We start from the raw sequence: 21,913 nt of genomic DNA, 5'->3' as shown, positions 1-21,913 counted from the left end.
CATGAGGCAAAACTGCCCTAATTTTGGTAGCAGTCAGCACTTTGGACTAACATCAGTGAACACAGAAGCTGTATGGCAGTGGAGAGCTGAGTTTAACACCCCCTTGAGACATCACGAGCAGCATTATGTTTCATGCCAGTTTTGTTCAACAGCCACAAAAGAAAAGTGACTTTAAAGAAAGACTTAAAACAAAGTTGACTTTAATTCAGTAGCTGCTTGATACACATTATTAGAAAACTTGCTTTGAATTTTCTCTTATTACACTCCTGCCGTGTCATTGCAATGCAGTCCTGCTTCAGGTTTTATTTTAACCTAACAATTGCATACAAGGTTCATCAATTAGGTATTTTCAAGAACCCCAAGCCAGTTGATGTACATCATCCAGGTAGTAAATCTGTGGAGTACGGTTCATAACTACTGCAGCTCTCATATTATTTAGACTATTGGATAGTGTTCCTACCAGAGCTGTGAATGTTATGCTGTCTCCACCTGATACCAGGCAGATCAAAATCCTTTGGGCAGGGTTTCTCACTTCATTTCATGTTTTGTAGTAATGGTTAAGCTTGGCTCTGGGCCCACTGCAGTCATTGGACAGCTTCCAGATGCAGCAGGGTAAAGAATCAGGCCTAGCTCATGTGCTAAATAATGTAAAATGAAGATCATAAGCGTTAATAGCTACAGGAGATGCCAAGATCTAAGGAATCAGCCCAGCTTTGGGGCTGGCAATACATGACAATCAACAGTTCGGTATAATTTCCTGGCTTATACATAAAGAGATTTGTAACTTTTGTCTGTATTTGAGGTAAAGGAATCCAAAGCTTTTAAAAATAGCTAGTTTCTCTCAAAATATTTATTTGAAAAGAAGACGAGCTTGCAAGCTCCTATAACTATTCTGTTTTGATTCTTAGCCTAGAAATGACGCAGATTTCCCATAAAACACAGCCAACTGTCTGGTCTGTGGCCTGGCCTGAAAGGACCTCTTTCCTAGAAAAGGAAGATATGGATTTCTGCCCACATCTAATCAAGTTCAGGCTACTAGACTAGATTATCTTAATGCTGTGTGGATGCACTTGCTCTTTTGCCCTAGAAATTAATCAGTCACTTGAGTTCACGGCCTCATTTCCTGTTTTTACCATCTGCAGTAATTCCCTTTTGCAATTGACTGACAGTTTGCATAGCCTACTACCCCAAGATCTAGTTCAGTTTACAAACAGCATTTAGCAACATACCTGTATTCCATCTGTTTGACTGAGGTACAGCTGGATGTTTATATAGTCCGGTCGATTTTCCTGCCAAAGCTGGGAGGTTGATAAAAACAGCTAGTGAAAAAATATCCTTTCTCTTAATGTAAGTGTAAAGTCACTTGTGCCTACTATCCTGAGGGATCTGGGTTTCAGCATCAGCAAAGTAAGCTTTCAAATGAAGAAACGCTTGCACAGCACTCCTTTATGCACTCCAGAATGTTGCAAATCATAATATTATTTTAGGAAGCTACACTTCTCTTGAAATCTACCTGAAGTTGTAAATCTCCCTCTTTTCTCAATCTGTTTGCTAGCCAAAAGGCTAAAGGCCACTCAGACTCCTCAACTTGCACATTCTTCTTCCTTCTCATAAATTTCACGGATAAGTGTCCAGACTACTGGCACACGGCAACACTGTGCAATGAAAGACTGGTGACAGCTACTCAAACTGGTTTGTGCAGTTCCAAGAATAAATGGAGTCTGGATCAGGCAGCCCAAGTGCAAGTACTGCTGGAGCTTGCCTGTTTTCACCAAGGTTGCCTTTCTCTATAGCATGCCAGTTGCATGATGTGGATGTACTTTGCATTTATTAAGTTGGCAGTATCCCTCTAAGCAACGCTCATTACCTTGTTATGCAACATACAGAGCAGATCTGCAAACCAGCGGAAAGATTCAATGTCCCTGCACACCCAAATGAAGTAGAGTCTTCTGAGCTTGTAGCATTTCCAGCCGTCACTTGAAAATAAAATGTTTGGATAATTAAAAATTATAATTTAAAAAGGAAATATGTTTTATATCTATCAGTAGAAATGTAAATTTCCATTAGAAGCTAACTGCTAAGGTGTTCTTTATCCTATGATACATCAGACATTGAAATGACCAATGCAAACTATTAGGATGATGCTGAGAATATTAAATCTCTAGCACAGACCTAACACCCTTCAGAGATACTGCTTCCACATTAGGGAATTGTCAGCTCTACAGATTATTTGGGCAACAAATATGAACTCATGCATCATCATCAAACTTTTATTTCAAAGTAAAGCAGACATTCTAAGTTCAAGTGTATTATGTCAATTCTTTATTAGGTTTACAAAGCGATCCATAAGAGGAGAATATTGACAAATGCAATAATGTCAGGACTTAATTCTGCCTTTATATGTGAAAGGCTCTGGTTGATTATAATTAATACTGCGGTGAAATCACAAAGACTAAATCAAATCAGAGCTCCATTGTGTTAGGGAACTGAGTGATATATTATAGTCCTCAGAAAATACTGCTGGGTAACATGCAGTCATGGGCAGATTCTGGTATTGCCTTTAGAAAAACAGGACTCTCCTGTCAGATTTCTAATGTAAATAAAACACAAATACAGCACAACGGAAGAGTTGGAATGAACTGGGATAGAAGACAGGGGTGAAAAAAATCCTGATGATTAATGAGTTCAAACAAAGTGCAAATATCCAGAAGTATCTTTTTAGTTGGCCAACACTATTTTCTGTTGTTCTGATCACTGAAATGGTCAGTGCACAGATTGTTTCCTCCTCAAATAATTTTCAGATAGAGAAGGCCATAGACTGTCAACTTCAAATGCTAGCCCCAGGAGCCAACCCCAGCCAAAAAGTTTCATGGTGCACCTCATCATACCCGTTGTGCATTATTTCAAACTCTACTGTTGCTGGCATATCCAGCAAGGGTACTGTATTAATAATCTACATAAGTCATTATTCCAATCACTGTTTTACCTCCTCAGACCCCCTACCTCCACTGCGAGACTGAAGAGCAAGGATGGAGACATTCTCAGCAGCACTTAGGGGCTAAGCACTCCTGACGCAAACTCCCCACGGAGAGAAAAAAAACGTGTTTTAAGACTGGAGAGTACAGTGTCTTTCAAGTCCTAGTTTCAGCTTTTTTATTTGTAAACTGTTGACTTGTGGAGCAGGATTTCCTCCATCTTTTTCTGACTGCCTGTACTAAGATAAGCCCTTAGGAAGGGTCACAATCTGTACAGACATGACAAGATAACTATGGGCAGTAGCAAGGAAAATAAGTGCCCTTCACCATGAAAAAAGGATAAAAGAAGAGAAAAATGCAAGGCATTTTGTACCGAGCTGCTGTAGCTCAGTAACAAAACACCAAGCGGTGATGAAACGTTGCAGATGGACAAAGAGGCTGGACTGCACGACTTCATGAAACGAGTCAAGCATAGATTTAAAATAGCACCTCAGATAACATATGCTTGGGTCTGTCTCCAGCAGGGTGTATTATGCAATACAGGTGCAACCCCCATTACAACACAATCCACACATATATAACACTTCTTGTGTGTTTCTATGTTACCACTGCCCATAATAATAGCCACTATTTATAGACTCTTCTGCATGAAAGCCACTTGCTTTCCTTAATGTAAGTTATGTTTTTTAAAAAACAGGGCATAGGGTACAACAGTTAAATGGAGGGAAGAGCAGGAGCAGGAATTAAATTGTGTACATACAACAGGACCACAACTGAGCAGGAAACAAATGACTCTGCATCAAAAGGCTTCTGATTTCCCCCAGACCTGCATGTCCTTGACACAACAGGACCGGCTGCTTTGCAGCGCTGGCATCGTAAGGCAGTTTTGCATGTTCACACCTACCAATTTCTGCTTCTAAGCCAGGGCATAGACAACAATCAGATCATCTACTAAGTCGGTGCTTTACTGATGTTCAAATACTGAGAAGGAAAGTACGGTAAGACTGTTATTTTCTCCCAGAATCACAGAACGATGAGCCTGTATGTTGTACAGTGTACAAAGGGAAGATTGGCTATAACGGCACGTTATGGGATTCGCTGTTTGGAAGCCAATTTATGACTTTATCCAGATAAATGGACATTGCAAAAGTTTTTCGACACCAATCTTTTATGGCAATGTCTGTGCAAGTTCCTACAGCCTCTGATAACACACCGGTAGAGGCAAACATCTCATTACCTGCTGTTGGCCCATCATTATCATCTGTGACATTTTTGCTAAGCACTGTAAAGGATAATCCATCACAAGGAAAACAGTCATCTTATCCACCTGCATCCCAGGTTTTCAGCAAAAATGTACCTGCTTTTTGAGAGGATGATCAATACACCCTCAGGAAAAGAAAATAAGGGAGCCCAAGATGGTCTTTGAGGGCTGCAGCACTGTAAGAGAGGTGGGCCTGATAATTTTCTGAAAGCACTCAGCATTGTCAGCTCCAGCCTAGATCAAAGACAGAAGAATGTGCACAGCACCTAAATTCCAGGCTTTAACTTCACTTTGGAGTTAGAGCTGGCCATTGGCATGCTCATCTTACAATAAATGCTTCGGTCGTGCATTGTAAAACCCTCCCAAACCTTTTCAACACTTCAGGGAAGGCTTGGTTGCTTTGGCTGGCTCTTTATACACTGCCTATGAAACAGGGGTGCTTAACCTGTGACAGGAGCTTTTAGCCAATACTTTAGCGAAGAAGACCCAATAAAAAAATAAATAGCAATCGTAAAAAAAAAAAAAAAAAAGAGTAAAGAAGAAGGCATAGCTAAAATCTAAACTTCAAATGGAGTTAAACATCCAAATGGTATCTGAATCCAAGTTGATCCCTTTTCTTTAAAACCTTGAGCTAACAAAGCTTACACATTTACAGAAGTCAAACAGAACAGGAGAGCTGGCCCTGCATTTCTAGTAGAAAGAGTGTGACAACTTTCTGACTCTAAAAAACTCACTATCATAGCCCATAGCTCATCTAAGCTCAGACTAGAGGAACAGGTCTAGCTGAATGTTCTTATACAGCTGAATGATGCTGTGCTGTTCTAACACTGAGAGCTTCTAGACTTTTTTTGTCTCTTGCTCATTACTACCACATTGCCTAAAATACAGTGACAAAGGTCTATTGGCTTCCACAGACACACTCCACAATGACAATAGTAATAGTCACTTCTGGCTCTGAAGCCTATGATCTTGTTGGTGTACATCTATCTTTATTCTGTATATTTCTGTAGCAACATCCCTAATGAAGGCTGGGCAGTTTCAGTTGTTTGATGGAAAGTGAAAGAGATACAAGCTGCAGCAGCTCTATGATATTTTGGCATTACAAACCAGCAACTACCTGGGCTTACTGGGCTGGTTGTATTGAATTTAGTCTTGATTTGTGTCCTCTGAATAATATAGGCTGTGTATATATCTGTAAATTCAAGCATTCCCAGGTACTGTATCAGACCTATTTTAGGAGATTCTATGGCATACATTTTGTATGCATTGACTGGCTCTCCCCCAAACAGATCCTTTCCAGGGATCATTCTCAGGAGAATGCTTGCATACAGCCACGCCATTTGGGAAACTAAGATGATTGTGAATTAGAGCCTTTGTAAGCTCAGTCTGTTTATCATGTGGGGAAGGCAGAGATCCAGAAGAGAAGTACTGGAACAGGCTGCCCAGAGAGGCTGTGGAGTCTCCTTCTCTGGAGACATTCAAGAACCACCTGGACACATTCCTGTGTGATCCGCTCTGGGTGAACCTGCTTTAGCAGGTGGGTTGGACTGGATGATCTTCAGAGGTCCCTTCCAAACCCAACCATTCTGTGATTCTGTGAAGGGTTGTGGCTACATTAATCACAGGCTGGGCTGGTGGCAGTTTATAAAGGCCAGTGACACTGTCCCAGCTCAGGTGAATTACTGGCTCAGCTCTGCCACAACTCTGGGTTACAAAGCCTCTATGAAATGATTTAAGCTCTTCAGGGGACATCCCCGTTCCCTACCTCTCTCCAAGGAACCGTTCACTTATGTTATGCAATGGAAGCTTTTAAGTACTCTGAAAGCCTTTCTGACATGCGCTACTATGGTAAACTGGGGGAAGAATGTCTTTAAAAGGCTCAAGAGCTCACTTACAGCAGTGTGTTGAGTATGGATGCAAATGGTGTAACTCCAATACCTCCAGCCACGCAAAGGCTGATCTCATAGTTCAGGGATTCCTCAAAGGGACTTCCAAAAGGTCCATCCACATACAGTCTGCAGAAAAAGCAAAAAAGAACACTTTTAGAGAAAGCTGCTAAAATCAGAGGAGAGAGAAAAAGGAAAGCAGGCTGGAATTAAAACCCTATAAAGAATTTGTTTAAATTTTTTATTAGTCTTGGGAGGCAGAATATGAAAACCTTTTTCCTGGAAAGCTTTATGTGGAAAGAAACCAATGTACAGGTGGTATGAAAAACTGTTGTGTAAAAACTCTTGGCACGTTCTATGATAAGACAAGTCATTTCTTAATCAAACAAGTGGAGGTGACTGAATTATGACTGCCCTATTTCTCTAGTATTAGAGGGCAAAGAAAATGCTGCACTGGAAACAGTAACAACTTGGTGGGACATATGCAGGAAGACAAAGGGTTTGGCTAGTCTTCCCTAGGAGATTCATCTCTTGAACATCAGAAACAGCTGTGATGGACAAAGAGTTGAAAAAAATCTAGTTTTCCTGGCTTCTCATAATGCTTTTCAAGGGCCCCCAGGGAATAAAGAAGAGGGGACATACCCGTCCTGCAACGTGCAAAAGAACAAATTAACATCTGTCTACTTCTTCACTTCATGTCCAGACCCTTGGGAATGTGAGTGATCCCAATCTTACAGGATATATGAAGAGGGAGAAAAATTGCTGAGTTGTACCCCCTTCACTCGTGCCTATCGTTATTTTAACAGTTTTATCCACCTGTTTTTAAAGATAGTTTAGGAGACTGAGTCCCATTTCCAACTCATTTTGAAATATTTCAGATACTGCTGGAAAGTCAGTTGAACTATAATTTAACAATAAGCTTGTAGGCATTTTCAAAGGTTTGACCTCCAAATCTTTCCTACAGGAAAGGTCATCCATAGACAGCTCAAAATTTATGGACTGTAATTTTTCTAATAAGATTCACATAATCCTTATTCTACCGATGGAATACCAACTGTGTATCTTACTTCAGTAATAGATTCACCTTTTACAAACTATCATGAAGAGAACTTGAACAGTGCTTTTAGGCAAGGTCCATTCTGTGTACGAGCAGCTCACTGGATCACCACATTTTAGGTAACGAGTGAATACAGCAAAGTGTGATGGGAACAGCACAGCATTCAGCAGCTCAGTCGCTAGGTATTTGCTGGCAGCGAGGCTGACATCAGGCTTTGGCCTGAGTCCACAAAAAAGTTCCAACATATGTGTTTTTATGCACACACACATGCTAGTATTAATATGCAACTAAGCTAGGCATACTATTTGTCTAATAAAAGGGCATAAACTTCTTCTTTATACTATCAGCCAGAGAACTAAAGGCAGAGGAGATGCCTCTTTTACCAGATAAAACCTTCCAACCCTCATCTGATTCCTTCCTTTTGAGGGCTGCATCTTAGACATAGCTTAAGATGTCAGTCTGATCTCATTTCTTTTAGTTTTGTGGTCTGACCCTTGGCATCTTACTAGTCAAGACAACATCTTGTCTAGGTGTCTTTAGTCAATATGGTCCCTTCTAGCAAATTTCTTCCAGACCTTTGCTATTGCTGACATCTTGATGTCTCACCTTAAGCTCCTTCTTCTACAAGTGTCTTATCTAAACACAGGTAAGTACCTACTTTCTGATGGATCTGGAGGCAAACAGGCTAATCTTTAACAATGCCCTGTCTTATAAACTCCTTTCTTGTCTCTTGATGTCCTACCTGGAGAGAAAGGGAGAAGACACTGGGCCAGCCACAACCATCATCAGAAAGCACTGGAAGTGCTGGCAGTAGATATTTTAAAATAACCAAAATTCCTCACTGATATTAATAACTAATCAATCTGCAATGAAAATACGCTTATTCTTGTTTCTGTCGTTGTATTCTGAAGTCACTACGGTATTCTACAAATGTTCTCGTGGAGAATCTCGGCTTCTCAGTGTCACATATGTTAGTACCAGCATCGTGAGAATTCTAGAAAAACAGTTTTCACTCCTTGAGTTCTTTTGCACAATGGGGCCAAGAAAAACTTAGCTGGACATGTGCATGCAATATAAACAGAACTTTAAGTGTCTTCTCATTAAATGTTTCCTGTTACATAGCACTTTATACCCCATTTGCTTAACAAGAGTTTATTTTCCACTAATGAAATGATAGCACTGCTGGTGCAGAGTGCAACAGCAGCTGCTTTAGATGTTGGACCATCATTTGACTGACTGAGGAGGTAAAGAAGCATCTCTGATTTAAATAAGCCACAAGGGAAATGTAGAGAAGGAGGTCATTACTCTGAAACAAATCTGGTCCAGGGGACATTTTGAGCAAAGTCTACAAATGTTATGGGTCTCAGATGTGTATCACAGCAGAGATCTAATTCTGGGGTATCAGTGTAAGGCAAAAAGAAAAAAAATACTGGATAACGAAGACCAGCAACTGAAGTCCACTGTCATTCCTGGCATACCACTCATACATATGTTTCCCTAATAGGATCCTGCCTAGTTGGTGAAATCCGGAGAATTGCTCCTAAAGGTATGTAAGGCATAAGCACAGGCCTGAGGGAAATTCCTTGCATTTTGTACAAGCAGCACTAACTTTTATTTGGATATACAGACTTAAAGCCAACATTTTTGGGGAAAAACACAAACAAACAAAACAAAAGCAAACTAGCAAATGAGATTTTTCCAGATATTACCACACTGGATGTGACAATAGTCATATACTGTAGGGGTGCCACTTAGTGGAACTGCACTTAAGCCTACTTGAGGACTATCTAAAATATGTATGTCTGTCTGACCTCAGAAGAAACACTTGGAAAGTCTGAGTGCTGCTGAATCCCACTGACATGATCAGGAGTCAAAACGTGCAAAACTAGAAGTGGTCACCGCAAAACAGTCAATCACGGTGCATAATTCCATACCAGAAATTCAAGAAACTACCTTAAATTAAATACATATTTTGGTCAGATTGCTCCAGTTTGTGGCCCATTAGCCCCATCTGGCCTGCAAAATATTTCTATCTATCTGCCCACTGCATTTTCCTCCAAGGGAGAGAGGAACAGTTGTTTGGACAGCAAACGCAGCCAGAGGAGCCAAGAGCCTCCTGCTGTGCCCGCATGTGGCCCAGCACAGAACAGCCAGAAGTCACCGCTTCCAAGTGTGAGAAAGAGAAATGGGGAAAAAGTTGGAGAAATATTGCTACTGCGTTAACCCTCTCCACAAGACTGCCTGCAAAGACTGATTCCAAGGATAACATGATCTCCCTGGAAGATTTTGTTGGATGGCATAAACACGCACTATTTAATCCCATTTTACTATGGGATAATTTATAACTAAAAAGAAATGTGGCTCTGATGCCTTGATGGAAGTGGTCATTTAGGAATTGATCCTTCTTTTTATTTAAGTCAGTGGAATAAAGAAACCTCCTGATGCCGTAACAAGCAGCGCAGTGATGAACAAAGCAGCAATTCAGTCATGGACTTTTGCAGAGATTATGCGACTTTCACTTCCTATTAACATGTTCCTCCTTTTGTTTGGTAGTACTGAAAAGTTTTGCATAAAAGCAGTTCATTATCGGAAATGAAATCACACAGCGTTCAATAACAAGACAGACAAGCCGAGGGGGGTAAGATGACTTTTTGTTTCTTGAGTTGTGCCCCATGCTATGCTCTCCTATCCCCCCAGTTTTAATTTAATTAACATGATGGAAGGGAGTGGAATTTTACTAAAAGTTTAGAAATTCCCCCTTCAGGCAAACTTATTCAAATAACAAATTGTTCTTTTTACATTTCGTCATTTCCAGTCTCAGGAGTCCTCTCAGTTATTCTGGCATGATTTCTTAGATCACAAACAGAAAAAAAAGCTCCTCAAAAGAGAATATATCACAAAAAATAGCAGAGCACGTTATTAAAAAGCATGTTAAAGATAGCTGGCAAATATATTTTCTATTTAAAGCACACTTACATTCTACAGTACAGCGGTACAGAAATATCCCAGCAAGCTACAAGACAGCTTGTTCCAGCACTGGGCAATGTAACTGCACTAACATGGTGCTGTCCCTAAACCAAGAGACATCGTCTCAGGGACACATGCAATTATACTGCTTTTGAGACCCAAGTTATTATCTTCCATAAGGAACAGCACAGTGGTGTGTGGAGACACCTGCCCACATATCTGTTGGACCTGGACCTCACTGGTTTATTGCAGGGTGTAGGTGCCCTTAGAAAAGTTTAATGCTTATATTGTACCTCATTACCCAACTGTAAATGCTGATATTATATTTTTTACCAGGCTCTTTGGGAGCTACTGTAAGACATTATCTGGGATATTACTGCAATAACAGATGGATAGGGGAGTTAATTCAAGAGCTTGTAGGAAATGTTAATTAAAGAAGAACCACCATTTGCAAGCTGAACAAAATGCTTGGATATGAAGTACTGCATAGAGCACAGACAGTGAAGCCCTAGCCTGACTGAAGTTTATGTCAAAACTCATAGTAATGTCAACAGAGTAAGGATTTCACCCAGCAGTATGAGATTTTATATCCTTAGAGTAGTATTTAGTTTGTTACTAAGACCCAGGTTTCTTTGCATGAGGACACAAAGTCCCCAATACAGCCAAAAGAGATGCAGTCAATATGGTTAATGAGGCCTAAAGAGAGATTCAGGACATGATGACTTGCTCTCTATGTGTACTGACTGTACTGACTCAGATCAACAGGACCTTGGAGATCTATGTCCCTCTGAAAGGCAGCTGAAGGCCAAGCAGGACAGAAGTGACACTAGACACCCAGCCTGAGGCACCTGAATCCAGACCCAGACTTCCACTGATATATTTGGAGCGCTGATACCTAGTTCACACACAGACACCTACATTTAGATGTCTTCGGTTGGAGCTGAATTCCTCACCCGATTCCCTGTGAGAAGTACATGTCATTGACTTCAAGGGATTTTGGATAAAGTTTTCCAAAATCACAATAAAATAAACTAAACAACTCTCCTAGACTCATTCTTCTCTTTAACTTGTCCTACCAAAACCACAGCTCAGTACTGCCATGATGCATAGAGCCTGAGAACACCAAGGAACGAACTGTCTGATGGCTGAAAACAGTCTCTTTACACTCTTCTGCTGCTGTACCTCTTATGCACCAGAAAGATGCCATCACCTCCCTTTGATAGCCCACGACATCAGCCTCCACCCCCATGTGATAAATATTCAAACAAGTGCCTTCATGTTCCTCCCACACTGCCCTTCATGCCTGGGAGGAAACCTCTGTAAACATCTGCAGAGCTATTTCATTATCTCCGTTAAAATTCCTTCTTAAGACTCCTCTTTCTTTTAATACCTAAAAAACCCAATAAACTAGAGACTGACAGCAGTTAGCCCGTTGATGTGCTCGCCTTAGCTCAGTCATATTCTGGCCCAATACTGTCTCAATGTTTCCCTGAATTTTGCTGTCTGATTATATCCATCTGTTGTCTCCTGTTCTTCTAGTTCAAGTTGGTTTGGTCAGGACAGTCACTCTGCTGTGTGATTGTGTGTATCGAGATGGTTCCCTGATGCATGACTCATTCTTCAGGGCACTAGGATAATACAGATAAATGAAGAATTACTGGAAACCATCCAAATCTTAAAGTTACATCAGAGGCAATCTTTCATATGGTAGAACTGCAGAAACCAAAACTGACTGCGGGAGTGTTCCGGACCACTTTGGAGTACAAGGCTCAATTCAATTTTCAGTAAAAACCTAGCTGCAACAAATTACATTATTTCATTTTTCAAAGAAGCTGCACTTACTACTATTGAAGACTTTGAAATATTTCTGCAGCAAAAATCAAGACAGCCACTTCATTTTTTGAAGTTGACACATGACACTTGATGTCCTTATTTAAACCTCAATTAAGAAGTGTACACTCTAACAATATTTTTCCAGAGGGCTTGTGATTATTAACAGCATTTCAGTACCAACAGCCTTTTACAGGCGAGGAACCACCACTGAACAATGCATGTCATCCTTGGTTTGTATGGATTTCCAAAACTACAATGGCTTTTAGAGTTTGAAAGTGTAATAAAATGTGACATCTGGCATGTGAGATCAGAGATTCCCATGTGTTCTCCTGACATTGTGAAGGATGATGTTTTCATTAAAGAGAAAAGCAGCCCCATAGACAAGTAAGCTTGTAAAACCCAGTGGGTCTAATTAACTTTATATACTATTTTGCACAAGATTGCAGAGTGTTATTATTCTAATTCAGACTTCATTACACATACTCTGCTTTTTTTTAATAGTCTGAGATTAATTTCTGATTGATTATTCACATTTTCTCCTTTCAACTTCAAACATACTCTTACAATATGTATTAGAGCTTCTAGAAGTTTCCTTCTCCCTCCCACAGAAGTTGCTTCCTTTATCACTTGGCACAACGTTCAATTATAACAACGTAGATGGCTCAAAATCCCATAGAATCAATTAGCATTGGATTTTCTCCTCACAGAAACATTCCAAATTATTCTTTTTAAATATCTAGAAAAGCACTTTGGTTAAGTACATCTCAGATCCATTTATATCTCCCTGGTTGGGCAAAAAAAAATGAAATCACCCATTCTTCAGCCTATTATACTCTTAGGGCCTAGAGGTGACTGAAAAAGAATTTCCATTTCTACAACACCCTTAGCAGGAGATAATATGTTCAAGGCATGATGACAAGGGCAAGAAAGTGGAAAAGTAGAGCAGGCACATGCATTTTCATGGATAAGGCTCCTTCTGTAAACCCTGAACTGAGATCCACGGTTGTCCGAGACACAGTGCAGGTTCAAGGAGAAGATCCCACTGGAGAAGGCTGGAAAAGCTGTACAACTACCTATGGGGAGCTGGACTTGTAACAGAGGAGTGAGGAGGATGGTGGAGGAGGAGAAAAGAATCTCATAACTAGGAATGAAAATTTCAAAAAAGCATAGAGAGAGAACTTCCACCAAAGGCAAAAGAAAACAGACTTGCACAACCGACAGACACTATTGTAAGCATTGCTCTTCCTTGTTCAGGGCTCCTAAAGCAATTTGAAGGAAATCTCTCAGACCAAGTTCATTTTCCTCAGAATTGAACAAAACTGTCTAAATATTGCCTAAAGTATTTATGGAGAGCCCATGTTTGTTGTTACTCATTGCTGACTATCATGGGAGAGAGCCAACAGTTTAGACCATTCGCTTCATTAAAAAGGTCTGTAAAAACACTATGAGAACTACAATCAAGTATATTTATGTATTCTGACAACTTTGTTCTCTGAAAGTACATGTACTTTCTGTACTAAATTTTTGGGTCAATATTCTTAATTAATGTTGTATCAGTTCTTGTCCACGGCAGTCCTTTTACTGTCATTTTTATAAAATGTTTCCAAAATGTATTCCTTTGATTAAAGATCACATGATTTAATTTTATTATAACAAGAAATCCAATTTTCCACTTATTTCTTTTCCAATTACAGTATCTATTTCGTGAAGTGCCTTACCTCCCTGTAAACTTGTCTCCTACCAATTTTGACCCAGCTAATAAAGTAAAATAAAGAGTATTTATAATGACTGCACCATCTATTGTAACTAGCCTTTTGAAAATTTAGTTTATTACATCATTAAGTGCCAAGATGCTGCAGACCAGCAACGACAAGTAGGTTGAGTGTGTTGGCCGCGTTTCTCCACAACTCATTCACTGGCACAGTAGGTATCTGTGCACCTCACCACAAACAGTGTTTCTGCTTTAGAGTAATCCACTTCCATATTTGATCTTTTGTCTCTTCCAATATTTACAGAAAGCTTTTTTTTGCCTTTGGTGGTCATCTCCAAGTTGTCATCTAGCAGATGGCATGGGTCCTTCTCACAAGTAGTGCTGATATTAGCACTGAGTCCTCTTCCTCACTTGGTCAATTATATTCACTAAGCAGGATACCCTACATCCCCACGTGAGTGTAAATACCTGCAGCATCAGTACCTCAGGCTCCTATGGGAAACCTGAAGCAGCTGAAGCGCACTGATGCAACTGGATTGCATATTCCAGATGCTGAATCAAGTTTTTCACACCTCTAATTATGACATATTAACCAGCACTGGAGGTCTAACACAGTTCCCTCAGCCACAGCTTGGGTATTTTCAAGTTCAGTAAAAAGTCTACATGGGAGTTTAGGATTCAGGAAGTCCTGACAGTTGATACATATATGAGATGTAGTCATCACCCACCCCTAATAGCTGCTTTGCACTTACAAATATACTCAGGGGGAATATTACACCAAAAGTCAAAATACTTTTTATGATAGAGTAGGCTGGGGGAAGAAGAAGGCCACTCTAACTAGACATCCACACTGCTAGTAGGCTTTCCAGATCAAGCTCCAATAGACCTTAGGGCTGGGGAAAGAAAAGGTGGTGCCTGCTGACAAAACCCAGGGATGACAGGTGAAGAAATTAAAGACCTAGCTAGGTATCTGCAGAAACAAAAGGGGAGGAGAGAAGAAGCTAACTCGAGTGCTGGAAGCTGTAGTTGGCAGCAGATCAGTCTGAAGACAAGGCCAGGCATATCACAATCCACTCCAAAGGTAGCATGCTCAGGCTCTTTGGACTGGACTAAGTAGAGATGAGGAGTTCAAAATGAAGAGAATAAGAAGAAAATAACAAAGAAGGACAAATTGCACAGCAAATTCTGCAGCTGGAACGAAGCAGTCAATCCTGTAATAAAATAGGCTCCTCAATATATAGCAAGCCTAAGCACAAATATGCTACCTAAAATGTAATAAACCCCCAGGAAAAATGTGTCATGTATCATTGTTGACGCTTTTCTGTCTTATGGTGTATGTTTGGGTAAGCAAAGTGACTTAGTCCAGTCGCAAGCCCATCTTTTCTCTGGAAAACTCTCTTTGTAAGGGAATGTCTCTCACAGCTTCTTTTAAGGAAAGATGCTCTCCATGAGCCTCACGTCCTATACAGGCTGGTGAATGTGCCTATAGGAGTAGGTTCCCCTCAGGGCAGCTTCATAAACCAAATAATTACTGGTTTGAGGGTTTGTAAAATATATTTGCTTGAACTTAGCTGCCAGGAAGCCTAGAAAGAAACTATCTAAAAATTGCTGACAGTTGAGGAGCGACATCTGCAAGATAATGAGACGGCAACTTCATGTGGCTTCCAGATGTTCAGTGATGGTAAGAGAAGCTCATTTGTTTAGGCAGACAGCCTCTTATCTGCAAAGGGATATAGAAAGCTGGCAAGTCCAAAATGGAAAGAAAGAACACCTGCTGAATGCTAGAGTAAACCATACATAGTTGCAGTAAAATGGCAGATAAAGGATGAGATCATCCAACTTGGAGAAGGAATTTCAACAGGAAATGCTGGGCAGATTCACGGGCAGAAGCTTATCAAGCTACCACAGAATATACTGCATTGCATCATAGATGAGATCAATCCAGCCCTGACCATCTTGACTTCTTCATTGTTTTTCTCTGCATATGCTCCAACTTCTTATTTCAAGTCCTGTTTTTAGAGTGAATGACCCGTTATTGTCTGCAGTGTTCCAGTTTCAGCCCTGCCAAGGCTCTATAGAGTGGCATCATCATTCATAGGTGGCAGTATCATTACTACCACCTTTCTAGACATGCAAGGATGCCCCGGTACAGTCCTCTTGAATTATTCAAAACAAAGACTTTTTTATCCCTTGAATTTTTAAATTCCTTCAAGCTCTTAACTTCCTATGTGCTGTAAGAGTACCCATGATAACAGGAAGTCTTATTTTTAGCATTTCTATGAGTTTTAAGAAGCCAAGAAAGAACAGGTGACCCTGAACAAGACAGATTAGCAAACGACTTGCTGAGAGACAGAGGAGACTAGTGTTTTAGTAATTTAAATATCTAATCCCTCTCATAACCCTTCCCATCCTTACTTTTCATAAATATCCTGAGGGTTACAACCCACTGGGTGTGAAACACTGCTGTAGGGTCAGGTAACTGTAAGGCACTGATGAGAACAAAAGCTGGACATCCCAGCAGAACACATCTGGCACAGAGTCAGGGTCTAAGCCGAAGCTTAGGTCCAACACCAGTTCCTATTGACCAGGACTCTGAAGTTGTTCTGTGTATACACAGAAAAACCACACTGCGTGTGAGTGGTCTTGTCACTCTAGAGACACGGCAAATCTTGACTTGTGACACTTCTTGCACAAAATCAGCGTCCTGCAGCTCCACCACTGCTCAAGCTGATCCCCATCATGTTTATTGTCATTGTGAAATGCAGATCACAGGACTGTTCCTCAGGTCTGACCTTAAATGCCAGTTTTGATGGGTCAGAGAGGAAGAGAAGTCTGGTGTTTTAATTCTATCTCCCTCACACTGATCCACTGTCATTTCCAGAATGTCATCTGCATTCTCAGCTATGCTCTTCCTTTTGGTGAAACCAGGCAGCAACACTTTCTCAGATCTCCACTTGACAAGATTGGCAATGCTTAATTTAATAGGTTTAATGCTCTGATACACACAGGCAAAAGGCTATTACAAAGTGCTAAGTATGATCCTAACATTTCCCCTACCCATGTCACTGTTTCTGCTTTGATGATGATAATTTGTCTCTTGGTGAACTGACATTTCTGCCTATTCCAACTCATCTTCCTTTTCTTAAATCCACCTCCTGAAATTTGCCAGATCATTCAGAAATTTCAATCCATCTGTTATGAAAGATTCTATCCTCCCTGGCCCAATATCGTGAGAGGATTTAATTATCTTGGTGTTTACATCTCCCTCCTTGTCATTCATTACTTGATACATTCAGAAGAACAAATCCAGAGATAAATTACTGCATATTTGATAACCTCACTCCTTTTAAAACTGTCTGCTTTAAAACTATTTGCTGATTGACAGCCGTCAGCCCTGAGTTTTTCATTTTTTCTTCTTTTCTTTTTTCTTTTTTCTTTTTGTTTTCTTAATATACTGTGCTATATTCTTATTTAGACAGTATTTTGCTAAATTCTCTGTAGAAAAAAAAAAAAAAATCTGATTCCAGGACAAATCAAATGGCAAAAACATCACTGAATTCCACAATATCAGGATTTAATTCCACAGAACTGAAAGATGCATTGACAAGTAGATATCCACTATACAAATGCATATAATACCAAGTCTACATTTTACTCTTTATGCTGCTTTGGCACCTATATTTGCAAGTAAATACACCAGGAAATGGGCAGTACACAGTGGATGAAATCCTAATTCTCTAGGCTTTGTGTATCTACAAAACCTCATTTTTTGAAGAGCTCACTCTGTATCCAGCAGCTATGATAAGTGGTTTAGGTGTTCCACATGCAATTTCTTTCTGTTTAAGGGTTCTCTTAACAACTGTAATTTAAACAAACTATAAAGCAAATATGGGACTGAAAGGTGAATACTTTCTGGTTGATGCTTTCTGAGATTCTGAAACTGCATTTATGTTTTTCCTAATGGTTGCATTCATCAACCACGTGCTAAACCACCACCACACGTTTCTGACATTATCACTGCTACAGCTATTGTGAAAGTGCCCAAAGGTACCTATTCAAAAGGCATTTTGCCCTCTGGAGCAGGAACTTTACAAAGAGCACAATGAGAAAGGAAAAATGCAGCAGCTCAGGTGCTGTGCTGGGATCCAACCTGCTCTCAGTTGTACCTTCCTTAAGAGAATGTGGGCAACTCAGCTGGACACCATGTGACACCACCTACGTGTTACACAGGAATAGTTCTATTTCTCAGAGAAGAGCACTGCAACGATAACTTCATTAAAAGGCTGCGAGGCCCATAGATATATCTGTAATGATAGTCATAAACCCCATTAATTTACAGATTACAGTTCTTAATGAGCAAATAAAAGGAAAAGAGGGCCAACATTGCACAAAGGAGTATTTCTAGAGATCCATTGTTTTATGGTTTTATCTGTCTGATGGCTTTTATTTGCACAACTGACTGACACACAGTTTAAAAAAGGGTAAGTGATAGCTTCATATCTCATTGGAGAAGCCTTGTCAACACAGACAAGTGAAAGAAAGGGTAGAGGGTAAAGATGACTGCAGATAAAGGCACCAGCCCTGTTATTTCCTTGCTAATTCTATTTCAACAGTTTGGTTAACCTTACATGACAGTCTTCAAATACTTGAGTGTACAGCATGTGTTTTTGTTTTGGTTTGGTTTTAGGTTGGTTTTTTTTGGTTTTGTTTTTTTGTGTTTTTTTTTTTTTTGCCACCAGTGACCCAATGATAATAAAACCATACATGAGAACTTTTGATATATTTTTTCCTGTGAACAAGTTTTATGGTCAGTATCCCTTGAACTTTCGTCTATCAAGGGACCTTCAAGTGCAGACAAAAACAGACCCCCAGACTCAGCAAAATCAAGACATCCTTTTTTTTTTAATAGATGCTGAATATTTCAGTCATGAGTCCTCTCCTTGGATATGATAAGAAGGATGCAACAGGGAAATAAGCCAAACTTAATTGGTTTTTAATTGCCAAAACATTTCCACATGGTGCAGATGCTATTCACTGGTGCCAGAATCTGCATGCAGGGCCAAATACCTAAAACCAGTGTTAATTCAGTGAGAAGGGTTCATCTGACCATGTACAGCTGGCATATCCAATGCAGAGATAAATAGATTTCTTAAGCTCCAGTGATGTTCTTTAGAGCTGCTTGCAGGAAACCTGCTCTATTTTGCTATCAAATGACTTCAGAGAGCCAGCCCAAATTTTGGTAACTGCTGTTTGCACCAATCCCTCAGACTGGGTTTCTTAACTGCAGAGCAAATCTACACCAAGAAAAAGACAGGTTAACCATCAATCACTACACAGCTAGTTATTGCCATCTAGTAAAATGCAGGCAAAATGCATATAGACACACACAAAATGCATTCAAACAGCAAAGTACTGCTGCAGATGGGGCAGGGAAAGCTAGAGAAGTTCCCCATCTCAGTAGTGCTGCTTGTGCTGACTCTGAAAGCGAGAAGCAGGGGCTGAGCCCCAAGGGACAGCCCTTCTGCTGCACTTAGAGCTTGGAATTAGATGCTTAAGTGCATGTGAATGGCACCATGGGTGACAGAAGCCTTGGAGATGCCCAACTCACAGTCCGTTTTCTTCTGGGGACACAGCAATGTGCAAATGAATTAGCAAGACATTCCTTACACCTTCCTCCCCAAAACAAGACAGAGCTCAAGTTGCCTGACAATTCCAGCATCGCTCGCCTGTCACAGCAGAGCAGAGCCCAGAGGGTTTCATTACAATCAGACCTGAACAGGTGCATTTCATCCCGTAAGGTAAACCTATTATTTTGAATTAAGGTATCTTTCTACAGGTAATATGTGGGCTGTGCACAAAACAGAAAGCTACATGTCTTTTCCTCCTCCCTGTTCTCCTTCCCTCCCTCCAACCTCTCAATCAGACCACACAATATTCAGCAGCACTGCTCCCTTTCAAGCTGTTCAGAAAGCAAATCAGAGTTTTTCCTTTTTCTTTAGTTCACCAGCAATTTCGACACTTCACAAATTTTGCTGAAGCAAAACTTCAGGTTGTCTCCTTGCAACAAAACAGTTGACAGGGAGTCTGGCACGAAATGACTGTCCTTCACAGAAAGTTTGCTCTTTTGGAGGGAAAGCAGCATAGCATTTCACTGGGACCTAACTGAAATATGTAACCAATGGCTTTTATACTCCTCAGATCAGCTGTGATCCTTCAGGACAGCAGCCCCTGCCCTTCCCACTCAGAAATGCTGGCACAGCAACTGAATTGCCTAGTGTATCACCCTAACTAATGGATTTTGGTACTTTCTAGTATTTCTTGCAGCTTAAACAACAAAAAAATATATGGAAAGCCTGAGTTTGGTTCACAATTCTGCTAGATTTTATTTTACACCAGCTTGAACAAAGTGCCAGTTTCCTATATTTATACAAGTGGGATCTCTCCAACACACTTCAAACTCTTACTGATGGAGCAATTAGCTGAAATCCTACAACTGCTTCCCCTAAAAACTATAGTGGTAGGAGATAGTTTTGGTATATTATTAAGATTACAGAGTTTCATCTTCACAGTGCCCAGGTGCCCAGAACATCAGGTTTATGACTCCTTCACAAGATAACATTGCATTTACATGATTTGCCTCATCCAAGTTGAAAATACATCTGGGGATGGAGCACAACAAAATGTATGGCTCAGTTCTGCCGCCATTTCTTTGGCTCTGCTCTGGTAATAATAGTACCACACGACGGAAAAATTGTCATTTGCAAGTTCCATTGCTCTATTTTCCCTAACAACACAAAAAATATGGCATAAAAAATAAACTACAAATTGCTTTCAAAGTCTTTTGAGATTATTGAGGGGATGCAAATACCTTTATTTTATAGAAAACATTGGAAATAAATGCCTGTGTTTCAACTATTGTTTAGGAAGCTTTAGCTATCTATGCAAAAAAGGACAATTTAATCTATTGTAAGACTTTCAGAGTTGGTTTAGAGGAGTGAAATCAATATAAGAAGTAAATTCAATCTTATTGTGAGTTGTCTAAGAGAAGAATTAATTATACCTTAAACATTCCAATATTAGAAATCACCAACAGTAATATATCTAAAAAAATATTTTATGACTTAAAGACATGGTATACAGAGAAGGGAAATACAAGCTATGATACCCTTAGGTAACATCACATCGCACCATGCAGAGGAAAGCAAGACCCTAGTCCTCAGAAGTGCTCAGGGATTTGGCTTTCATTAGACACTTTTGAATACTTTTTGAAAGCAGAGAGGGTACAGAGATTACTTACACTGACAACTGTATAGGTTGTAGTATAAGTTACCATTTCCATACAGGTCAAGTGGATTTGGGGTAGGGGGACAGACTCTCACGTGCTTTTTTGGAGCATGCTGCAGTTTTGCCTTAGCCAAGCTCCCAGAGGAATGAGTAAAGTTCCCTGAAGTTTGTTTCTAAATGAGTTTGAACCATACACAACTTTAATTCAAACCACATATTACAAAGATACCTTGACAGCAATGGATAATTAAGCCATAAAGCAAAGTGTTACATGAAAGCTATTAGGCTCTAAAGCAAATTATTTTAGTATTTTTTCTTCGTGGTTGGTGCCTATAACACAGATTCTGTCATTGCTTTGGGGGGAAAAAAATGTCACTACATTCACAATACCAAGGAAAAGCATTGCTAGTCACCTCACTTGACGCATGTAATGCCTCACTTTAGGTGCAGACGCTTAGACTAGTAATTTTCTAACAAATCTGTGACCTACAAAATTCTTCTATTAAAAAAACCCAACAACCAGGAACTTTGAATATCACCAAATTTATCTTTGCCACCCAACAACACGATATATCTTCTATTAAAACAGTTTTTGTGTTAGGACTTATCTACTTCAGTCTCCAATTCTGCTCATGAACAGCCTCAGCTGGCTGATTAGGCAACACTCAGAAGGGATTTGGCAGCTAATATCATGGGCCATTGCTGTTCTGCAGCTGCTAACAATGTTTTCCAGCTGCTAGCTGTCTGGCTGTTCAAAAGCACTTGTCGTTCTTACAAACCACTTGACATGGTCATAGAACTTTCCTTGGGGCAAAGCTCAGGACACTGGGTACAATCTCCCAGGAGCCAACTCCCATCTCTGTGACTGGTGATAATTAACAGCTAGAATAACGTACTATAGGATGAGATGGATTTTCTACCATTGCCACTTTTTAAGAC

General features: G+C 40.1%; 1 protein-coding gene across 4 annotated transcripts in view; it reads right to left on the bottom strand.

Moving 5' to 3' along the window:
* Positions 1-21,913, bottom strand: part of NOX4 (NADPH oxidase 4) — a 113,924-nt gene that overhangs the window by 8,166 nt on the left and 83,845 nt on the right. For all 4 annotated transcript variants that reach the window (XM_065632560.1, XM_065632568.1, XM_065632585.1 and 1 more), the window contains exons 14-16: positions 6,132-6,251; positions 1,868-1,976; positions 1,230-1,298 (exon numbers count right to left, since the gene is read on the bottom strand). In XM_065632560.1, coding sequence (XP_065488632.1) covers positions 1,230-1,298; positions 1,868-1,976; positions 6,132-6,251 — 298 coding nt within the window. The remainder of the gene's footprint in view (positions 1-1,229; positions 1,299-1,867; positions 1,977-6,131; positions 6,252-21,913) is intronic.

The sequence above is a fragment of the Caloenas nicobarica genome, chromosome 1 (genome assembly GCF_036013445.1).
Source record: "Caloenas nicobarica isolate bCalNic1 chromosome 1, bCalNic1.hap1, whole genome shotgun sequence".
Taxonomy (NCBI): Eukaryota; Metazoa; Chordata; class Aves; order Columbiformes; family Columbidae; genus Caloenas; species Caloenas nicobarica.
This window is presented reverse-complemented; position numbering and strand designations above follow the sequence as displayed.